The sequence below is a fragment of the Hakea prostrata genome, chromosome 2 (assembly GCF_041222555.1).
Source record: "Hakea prostrata isolate BN-2017 chromosome 2, UWA_Hpros_2, whole genome shotgun sequence".
Taxonomy (NCBI): Eukaryota; Viridiplantae; Streptophyta; class Magnoliopsida; order Proteales; family Proteaceae; genus Hakea; species Hakea prostrata.
In genome coordinates, this window is record NC_142601.1 from 9,867,263 (window position 1) to 9,877,740 (window position 10,478).

Here is a 10,478-nt window from a genome sequence, read left to right on the forward strand (position 1 = left end):
TGCCTAAATTTAATTACAATTCTTCTCTCTACTTATTCTATTTCATGAATAATTTTAACTCTTTGCTGTCGGAGAAAAACCAAAGGAAAAAACAGAAAGAGAGAGAGAGAGAGAGAGAGAGAGAGAGACTTGGTGGAAAAACAAATTGGAAATTTAGAATGAAGTTTGACCATTGTCTTAGAAGCTAGAAATTAATTGAGAATTGAGATAAATCTTTTTCTTTTTCCCTTCAAGCTTACATATGATAACCATAATTTTCATTGAATAGCAAATTAAAAAACCCTAGAAAGTTGGATTTATCTATTTATCTAATATCTAAATGGGTATAAATAGTTAAATACATATTGAATATAAGTTTTGGATTATTTGTTGACATCTTTATTATTTTATTTTCCAGAATTGAGTTTGGAATTTAAGTATTTAATTATTTTAATATGTATTTTAATTACTACCTGTCTTACATTTGATATTTACGACCAAAGATATGACCAATTAAAGCTAGGGCCTCGGCCAATCAGGGCCAACAGGGCCAGGGCCAGGGCCAATTAGGGTCAGGGCCAATCAGGATCAATTAGGGCCAGGGACAGGGCCAATCAGGGCCAATCAGGGCCAACCCATCCCGACCCGGCCCAATTAGGGCCAATTAGGGTGGGAATGGGCTTGGCTTGGCCCTGTAGGGCTTAGGGTCAGGGACAATAATCATTGGCCCTGAACTAGGGCAAGGGCGGGAATGGACTCAAATTATACCATATAGGGCTGGGCTTGGGATTGCAAAAGCTCGGCCCAGTTGCAGCCCTAATGCCAATAAGCAAGTGGGGGCATGAGAGTTTGTTGATGGGAAGCTACTCTTGGATCAGAATATGGGCCCAATGACCCATGTGTGTACATGGGGAAAGGACTCTCTGTGGGTGGGGGTGTGTGTGATGTTAGGGGAGATGGATGTTAAGGATGGGTTGGGAAAAGTATAGTGAAGGTATTCATGGATAAGGTGTCAGGGTATTGGGGTGTATGGGCAGGTTTGTCATAGGAATATCAGGGAGAGAGCTGTCAAATGAGTAGGGACCAACTGAAATCCGTTATTTGCAGGGGACAGTTGCTGCGATGCCGTGCTCTGAGAGGCGTGCGACTGTGTTACAGTGGTGCCAGGTACGGTACAATTTGTTTGAACCCTTGCTGCAGTATCTTCTTCTCCGGCTCCGATTACCTACTATTCAGGTGATTAAGCACAAGCTAAAACAGTGAATGTATCTGTCTTGGGGCCCATTTAAGATGATCATGTGGCACCACTTATAAGGACATGAAGATTTCCTAATCTGGTTGGCATCCACTCATCAGGCCGGTGGACCCACTTGCTGTGATATTCCATCTGGATGCTCTGAGTCACCCAGCTGCCGCTTTTGATCAAATTTGAGAGAGAGACTCCAATAGAAGCCCCGAGAAGAAAACCCTCCCTCTAGAAGATGCTTTCCTCAGCCAACACCCGAACACCGTGGAATCTGGATCCTCACCCCGTCGGGGTAGCACAGAGTGCTCCCCGGCGGGTTCCTGAGCACACAAAACGTCGGGCCCATGGGTAAAATTAAATTTTTTTTTTTTGTGTTTTCCAAAAAGTGTTTTTCACCGTAGGCGCCACTGCTTTGTGTGGTCAAAAACCGTCGGGGGAGTTGATCCGGACTCAACACCGTGTCGGGTTCAACTTGGGAATTTTATTGTGAAATGATTGAATGAAAACACACGTGTGCAGCCACCTAATGATTTAATGGCGATTTGTCGTTTTTATGAAACCGTACAACCCCAAAATTGCATGTCATATAGAGAGGCATGTTGCACACCGGCTCCGCATACGGAAAATGATAGACGCCAAATTCCTCCTCCATCTGAGGAGATGGTAATGTCTCGTACCAAAAAAGGAGGAGATGGTAATGTCATGTTGACCGCCAATGACAAATGTCCACGTCATTCACTGTGGGCCCTCGACAACAACGGATGTGAGATTTTTTTTTTAATTTTTTAATTTTTATAAGCAATAATGGATCTGATAAATAAAAGAAAAATAAAAACCAAGAAAGAAATGGAACGTGTTTAAGCATGCCTCAAACCCTTGTGACATAACTAATTTATTTTCTCATTTTACTTCTTCGATTTAAATACAGCATCTAGAAAGCCAAATAAGGTCAACTAGTTAAGTAGTTCTCAAGGAAAATTTTTGATTAATAGAAAAATAGAACTTGTTTGGAATGCCAACCATGACAATAAGTTTCCTTGGTAAGAGTTTACGAAAAGAAAGCCAAGTGAAAGTGACTACTCAAGTAGCTTTCAAGAGAAATTTTGATGATTAATATGGGGAGGATAGAACTTGTTTGTAATGCTAATCATGTCGGTCAAGTCTCCTTTGTAACAGTTAATGAAAATGAAAAAAAAAAAAATCTCCTTAGTAAGAAAAGTCAAATCATTATAATATCAAATCGATACAAATATCACGAGTTTATACCTAAAACTATTATAAGATCTAAAAACTGCAATCTAAGATCATTCTTCGTGTTGACAATTGTGCAAAAATAGTAAAGGATAAATCTGTAAATCACAAGGAAACAAGAGAGAACAACTTAAACTTATAAAAATTGCAGAGAGGACTGCTCAAGCTAAAAAAAAAATCCCAAAGTATGTGGAAGATGGCATCATAGGATCAGGTGGTGGTTTCTAGTGGTGGTGGATAGTTTTCAAGAAAGAGAGACATTAGGAGGGAACTAAATTTGAAAACTTAGCCGTCAAATTAGGATGTAATTTGATAGGGTAAGGGCATTTGAGTCTTAACACATTTCAACATTTAACAACTTAACAATCAAATGGTCAAAAAGTAACTGTGGATAATTTATAACTTTTCAAATTCACTAGTGTGTATAGCATGTAATATTGGCCACATAAATGGATAGACGAAAGTTTAGGCCCAACTTAAGTGGGCGGCATGAAAACAACTCATATATCTAGCTTAGCGTTTCAGACATTCTCGGTTTTCATTTCCTTAATGCACTACCAGTCCCTTTTAACTTCCAAACACCTACGTCCCTTTTTTCATTAGAAAGGTTAGTATAAGAGTCAACAAGACCATTATACCCTCTCTATTTCTTTTTCTTTTTTCTTCTTCCCCCCCCCCCCCCCCCTATTAGTTGGTTGTTTTTCTTCTGTGCGAGAGAGAGAGAGAGTACTAGGTTGAAGAATACGAGGTTTGATTCGAATTAAAGCTTACCAGGTTGAAGAACACCCTAGCTTCAAGATTCAAGGTTTAGATGATTAGTCTTCATCAGTTTAAACCATTAACAAGCATCTGACAAGCTAATTCACAACAATGAATTATTGCATTACCCCAACTCCTGAACTCTTTTCCTAACGTCCTCATTCCTCAGACCCTAGGTTTTCCTTAGTTGTACTCAATTGCAAAGTTATAATACACCTAATCCACCATCAGAACCCCTTTGAAATCCATCAAAAGCATCCACATTTCACCCTCTCCACTCGGTCGAGTCTACAAAATAACACTCCCACTGAGAACCCTGAAGCTGATCTCTTTCTTGACACTTTCTCCAAAACTCTAACCCATCACACTTGATTATAGCCCTCAATAACCATGAGTTTCTCATCAAATTGCAACCCTGCACAGTACCCATTCACAAACCCCAGCATCCAATCCCCTTGACAGTCCCAATTACCCGTCAAAACCCTATTAGAATTTCGAAAACCCTAATTTTCAGTAACCAAACTTCCCAATACTAGAATTGATTCAAATTTGGATCAAATTACCCTTTTTCATTCCTCTACACTTGATCCAAATCAATACCATGTCTTAATTCCTACTAGAAACCCTAAATCCCCAATTTCTCTCTTTTAATTTAGGAACATGAAACCATAATATACCCAATTTAAGTTGGTTGTTAGAGATCCTTTTTCATTGGTCGGTAGTTTTAAGAAAAGTAATAATGCCCAAAATTACTAAAAAGCGAAAAAGAAAGAAGGCGAATTAACCAATCCAATCAGAATTCTAAATGTATTTTGCTTCAGCGAGAAACCACAAGGGGATGCGAAGCTTATATGACAAGCCTACATTAGGAGACATAAATGTTAGGGATAATGGATACACAACCACGAACAGAGAAGAACACAAGCAAAGCACACAAGGGGAATTTAACATGGTTTGGCAAAATCGCCTACGTCCACCCAGAGAGAAAAGGAGTTTCACTATTTCTAGAAAACCTCACACCAATCTCACACCACAAAGTATTACCCTTTGGTTCTGTGTCTACTAGCTAGGTTATCCCACAGAGACTATTTATAGGGAAACCAAAAACCCTAATCCCAATGTAATTACAAGTTTACCCCAATACTAATAATTGATCCAAACCCTGTTTCAATTACAAATACAACCAAAACTATAATTACATGGACCCACAGAATACAAGACACCTAAACCCAACAATAAATAATTGGAGAAGATGACTGGATACATAACATCTCAATTTCTAGGGCTAAACTTGGGTTGGATCCACATTATTGCAAATATTACAGCTGGGTCTTCTCTTTCCTTCTACTTTTCTGTTGCAATTGAGTAATTTCCACTTCTTTGCTGGGCTAATTAGACTGTCAATGCTATTCAAGCCATATGCATTTGCACCTTGGAATCAGGCTGGATATAGCGAGAATATGCACAAGTATGTGAAGTCGTGAGCCAATAGGTTCAACCTGCAGGTCTCACACACTAACAAAAAACTTTTCTATGGCCTTCGAATCTCACCCACCAAAAAAGAAGAATAACATGGATGCATGATCAGTGTTGGGCGTAAATCTGACCCTTTCAAGTGAACCATGGTTGAACTCTCTAGTTGGCTTAAGAACCTATTCACATAAACAGGGTGTGTGGTTCCACTCTGAGTCCAATCAACCACTTCCAAAGCTTAAGTCAGATTTAAGAACAACACTACCCTTAGATCAGGGACTTAGAAAGCTAGGAAGGTAAAAAGCATTAAATGCTCAAGGAATAGATGTGCATTACCAAATATGGTGTTAAGTGAGGGGTATTTATAATAAAATCTAATGCTTCGTGGCGGTTGGATTGTCCAGTGTGTTACGGATCTCCTCTAGGGACAAAATGTGGCCTCCATGTATATTACCTATTATGACGAGTCTAGGCCTAACATTGACATGGCAGTTAAGGCTGATGTTGACAAGACCTAACTTGCTCTCTTGACAACTCCGCTGAATGGTGCCCCTTGGAGATAGGGGTAAGCTCAATGTATCTCTTGGCAAGTACGAGATGTCATACCTCCAGGTAGGTAAGAACAAACCGTAATGTTTATCCTGGATATGAGGTCGGGTCCTCAATCTCGTCCAAGTTCTTTGTGTGGGGATGGGTATACCCTAGGTCATCAATAGGGAGCCTCCCGTCAATCAAGTCCCTCAACTTGGGGCCTCAACATGATGCATGGACTCTCGCCAAGCGCTGATGAACCAAACTCAACTCTCTCGAACACAGTCTGGACTTTGATCTGTCCCGGGTTTTGGGACTTGGCCAAAATTGGCATAATAATCACAAAGGAAAAAGTATCAATACGATAATCGTATGATCCACTTGCACCAGTTTAGCCCATTATTATTAAGGTTTCTTTCATCTTATTCATCATCTCTCACATGTAAGGGTTTTTCAGTTCATGGCAGGTGAGCATACCATGTAGCAACTAGTTAAAAAATGCCTCGAAAGACAATCGGGATTCCTACACACACCAAGATCATAAACAAAAAGCCCAAACCGATCAGTAACTAGATTGACCAAAACTAGGTTGTGATTTTTAGGAGATTTCCAACACGGCCAATGGTGGCCTTTTCCTTTGTGGTGGTGGGTGGTTTCCGGCAGTGGGGCTGGTCGTCAATGGTTTTTAGCATCCCTTCACCCATCTATATGATTTTTGAAAATAAGGTATGGGAGGGGCTAAAATTATAAATTTTCTTTTCTTTTAATTTAAGATGAGGGCATTATGATCATTGCATCTCTGACATTGCCACCCTTAGATCGGTGTTGTTTGAGCAAGATTTAGACATAATATTTGTGATAATAAGGAGCAATCACAGTTTAGTCACAAAAACAAGAGAGTCAAATTTTCTATGTTTATTTAACCTCAAAATTTGCTAGTTCCGAATTTCATCAAGGTGGATAAGAACTTATCCTTTTCATTCATCATTCAAGTTTCGTTTAGTATTGAATTTTTCAAAGAAATAATTAGCAGTGAATATGCACGAATAAATAAAAAATAAAAAGATCTAAAAAAATTCATGACTGTTGGCCTATTGTTCGACTGAAACGTCTTTGATCTCAAGAAACTCAAATAAAGGAAACAGTCACTAATACACCATTCAACCAATTCAATGATTAAAAAAAATCTATTTTTGTATTCTAGATTCAAAATTATGAAGTTACAATTCCATGTCACTACATCCACGGATTAGAGTGGGAGGACGCTAGCTCGAAGTCCCTATGGCATATATTTCAGAGTCTAGATCATCTTCAATGACATCTGATTAAATGTCATTGGGGAGGATCAGAATTCTATTCTTACAAGTGTTTACATGAATAGACATGCCTTTTAAATCATCATTTCCACCGTGCTTCTCCTCCTCCTCCTACCTCCGTGGGGAAAGAGTGGTTGCTGTATAAAACAACAATTAACCATAACCTTTTCCAAAAGAAATGAGATTCGTTTCATGGATGCTAGACCTCAAACTTGTTCTAGAACTTTGATGGTTTGTTGATCTTGGTATTCTGAGCTAGGCTGCATGGGTGTTTCGAGCTGAGGTTTGAAATTTGCCAACTTTGCTAATTCCTTGGCTGCTTTAACAACTTCTTCAATCCTTGCCACAATTTCAATCATTAATGAAGCTGCAGTTAGGAGAGGAACAACATCTGATAGAGCTATGGTAGTTGCTACTGTTAACACTGGCTCTTTTCTTTCCTTGTGATTTTCTGTTTCTGCTTCTGTTGCTGTGGTAGTTGGGGTTGAAATGGGCTCTTTTCTTTCCTTGGGATTTTCTGTTTCTGCTTCTGTTGCTGTGGTAGTTGGGGTTGAAATGGGCTCTTTTCTTTGCTCGGGATTTTCTGTTTCTGCTTCTGTTGCTGTGGTAGTTGGGGTTGAAATGGGTTCTTTTCTTTCCTCGGGATTTTCTGCTTCTGTTGCTGTGGTAGTTGGGGTTGAAATGGGCTCTTGTCTTTCCTCGGGATTTTCTGTTTCTGCTTCTGTTTCTGTTTCTGCTTCTGGTGATGATGGTAATGCAGTGGGAAAGCTAGAGAGGGACTCCAAAACATTTAGGAGCTCTCGTAAATCATTTCTCATTTCTTTAAGTAACAAATCCATTTTGGAAGAACTTTTCATTGTCGCGATGGAAATAGCTACTTCTTTCAGGACCATTGAAGAGTGAAACCCCAATGCGATGCAGGCATCAGAGAAATACTTCTTTACGAAGTCAGGTGCCTGTAGCTCAAAAAAACCCCAAAATAATATTAGTATTTTCACTTGTAAGAACCATTTTTTTTTTAAAGAAACACTTATAAGAACTCAATATTAGACCAGCTGTTATATACTGATAGATGGCAAGCTAGCACTTATGCATTTGTGTTTCTTCCTCCTTACCCTTTTTTGACTCTTAGTGAGAGATTTTGAGTTTGGATAGAGGTATATGTTATTCTCACATTTTGGTGAACTGCTTGGGAGCGGCGCTTCTCCGAGCTGTTCACAGTCGAAATGCATTTTGGGCTCCAAATTCAATGGTCGAGATGGAATTTGGAGCCTAAAATGCATTCCAACCTACCACTGTTGGGGTGCTGCTCCCAAGTATAACCCACATTTTCGGGTTCAGGTGGGTCTCATCTCTAATTCATTTTGTAGTGGGCTCTACCTATATTGTATGGTAAAGAATTGTGAGAGGACCAGTTACCTCTACCTGTCACCGATACCTTCATTTCACTATGCACCCTTAATAACTGAGCATAACAAAAAGCCTCAGTAACCTACCTGAAATTCTGAGTTAATGCAACTATGAAGAACATCGATGATGAAGGCACAGTTGCGCATGGATGCTGCAATTTTGAGGTATTGTTTCCATGGATGTCTGAACCTGAAGCAACCATGAGCAGGTTCCCATATGGCGAAATTGGCCTATACAAAAAATATAATTCATGAGGCACAGGAATTAGGAAAGATGAGAAGCAACACTGGCTTGTAGTATATTCTGATTCTGTCTACTTACAAATGATTCTTCTGAACTTTTTGAATTTAGGACACATTTGTATCCTAATATGGTTTTGTCGGTCTTATCCTCATTGTCAACCTTGCCATTGTTGTTCTTCTTCTTGAAGTACTCTGCGACACAACCTTTCATATTGGAAAATAGAAGTAGAATCAGATCTCTTTCTCAGGTTGAACAATAAAATATATTTTCTAATAAATTCACAATAAAAAGGTTGTTTTCAGTAAAAAGAAACTGACCATTCAAGGAATTGGCAAGGGTTTCCATATTACGAGTGATAAGGAGATGAAGCTCCTCGCCAGCCCAAACGGGACAGACAAGGATGCTGGTGAACATGCAGATAAGAATTCCTATAGTAATGTTGACAATTCGCAGATATCCCATCTCATACAAATGTAAATCTCGGAATCCAGAAACCGCAATCAAGCCGTAGGTGAGGATAAAGATCATAGCAGCATAATCAAATCGAAGTTTTATGATTGGAATGAATCTTGTGAAAGTCGCAATTGTAGCTGGAAACAAAACCAAGAAGCCATGAACTTTCAAGTTAGTTTTTAGAAGTTATTTCCCAATTTGGCAGGTTTTGAAAATCAATGGAATCTCACAGACCTGCAATGAAAACCGTAGCTCCAAGAATTACAAGCTCAAAGGGTTCACCAAACTTGACAGCGATCCACTGGACGATAACTGCGAGTGTTCCAGCAAGAACAGTTCCAATTATTCTGTTTATGCATTTATATATCGTTCCTCCTGCATCAAGCAATGGTGTAGAATCGTTTCTGTAAGTGGATTGTCAAATAAGTTAAAGAGCAAGGAATTATGTTGAACATATTTAATATTAGGGTTTGGTCCAGGCCATTTTAATCCCAGAAAAAGGATATTTTGCATTTGCCTCTCGTGTGCTATTAAAAAACCCCAATTAAGGGCATATCGTTATTTTTTATGATTAAAATTTCCTTTTAGTTTTTCAATTTTCTTTCTTCAAGAAATGCAAAATTATTGATTCCTTATTACTTTTTTCAAAATCTACATAAGTTCAATAAAAGAGATCGAAAGAATTTAAGGGCATTTTTGGTATAAAAATGATGTTCGATAACACCAAATGCAAAATATCATTTAATTTGAATGAAAAATTAGATCAAATCTCAGTGGGTCTAAATGAAAATTACTCATTTCCAAGGCTTCATTGAAATTTTATTCAACAAGCTAATCCAACAAAACAATAGCATAAACATAGAAGTTAGGATTACTAAACAAGAATTTGAGGGATTTGAATTGTTACCTGCTGTGTATTCAAAGGCTACCACTACTGTCATGACTGCCCAGATGGCATTCTTTTGCCCAACACCTTCATATATAGGTGTCACATAATATACCAACGAAACTAAGGTGAGTGCAATGGCAACCTTGAAGGAATGCATGACTTTCCTAGGATCTTCAACCCCCATTTTCCATGCTTTCTTGAAGAAGCTTCCAACTCTGGACTTCATCTCAAAAATCCTACCCAGGAACAACAACCAGTTTCTGCGAATGAACCCAGATTCTGAAACCAGAACCTTTGAAGATCCATTGCTTGTCTGAACTTTCCACTGTAACCCTCCTTGAGCTTCCATCTTGAACTTAGAGCCTCTCCAACAAAAATCAATCAATACCTCCCAAAATGAGAAGAGCTTTGCAAGATGGATATCTGGGTGGATATCAATATCGTTTCCTCTTTGTGGGTCTCTTCTCCAAGTTACAGAAAGGAAGCTATTGAAGAACTCAAGTTCACATAATGTTGCTGAAGTCCAATGCATGGTTGATGCATTATATATACAGATGGGGGGCTTAGCTAAGGTAACGTACATTCTCACACCATTTCGAGTGATTAAACACGAGCTAAAACAGTAAGCATACCTGTGTTGGGGCCCACTTAAGATCATCATATGGAACCATCACTTATAAGGACATGAAAGATGTCTCGATCTTCGGGTTGGTATCCATCATCAGGCCGGTGGACCCACTTGCTGGGATGCCCCAAGAACAAAACCTTCTAGAGGATGCTCTTCTCAGTAAACCCGTGTCCGCTGCGATCTTGCTAGGCTGGTGCATTTGACATGTGGTACTTGTAGTATTGGTATCAAAAGAATATCGCGTAAATTTCATTAAATCTTGGTCGCACAAAAGAATATGAGAGAAAATTATACCATAAA

General features: G+C 39.0%; 1 protein-coding gene across 1 annotated transcript; it reads right to left on the minus strand.

The window, feature by feature from the left end:
* Positions 1–6,761: 6,761 nt before the first annotated feature.
* LOC149023665 (aluminum-activated malate transporter 10-like) lies at positions 6,762–9,931 on the minus strand. The gene is made up of 7 exons (XM_089142830.1): positions 9,569–9,931; positions 8,896–9,036; positions 8,526–8,798; positions 8,287–8,411; positions 8,052–8,195; positions 7,225–7,511; positions 6,762–6,969 (listed from the first exon to the last, which is right to left on the minus strand). Exons 1-7 carry the CDS (start codon positions 9,897–9,899, stop codon positions 6,762–6,764), a joined length of 1,509 nt encoding a protein of 502 aa, XP_088998956.1. The 5' UTR covers positions 9,900–9,931.
* Between the last annotated feature and the right edge of the window lie 547 nt (positions 9,932–10,478).

Excerpts from the sequence above, each read along its gene's own strand:
- LOC149023665 (XM_089142830.1), bottom strand. The coding sequence starts at position 9,899 with ATGGAAGCTCAAGGAGGGTTACAGTGGAAAGTTCAGACAAGCAATGGA. Across the intron at positions 9,037-9,568 it reads AGCCTTTGAATACACAGCAG|GAGGAACGATATATAAATGC; the intron begins GTAACAATTCAA and ends TGCTTGATGCAG. Across the intron at positions 8,196-8,286 it reads AAAGTTCAGAAGAATCATTT|GCCAATTTCGCCATATGGGA; the intron begins GTAAGTAGACAG and ends TTTTTTGTATAG.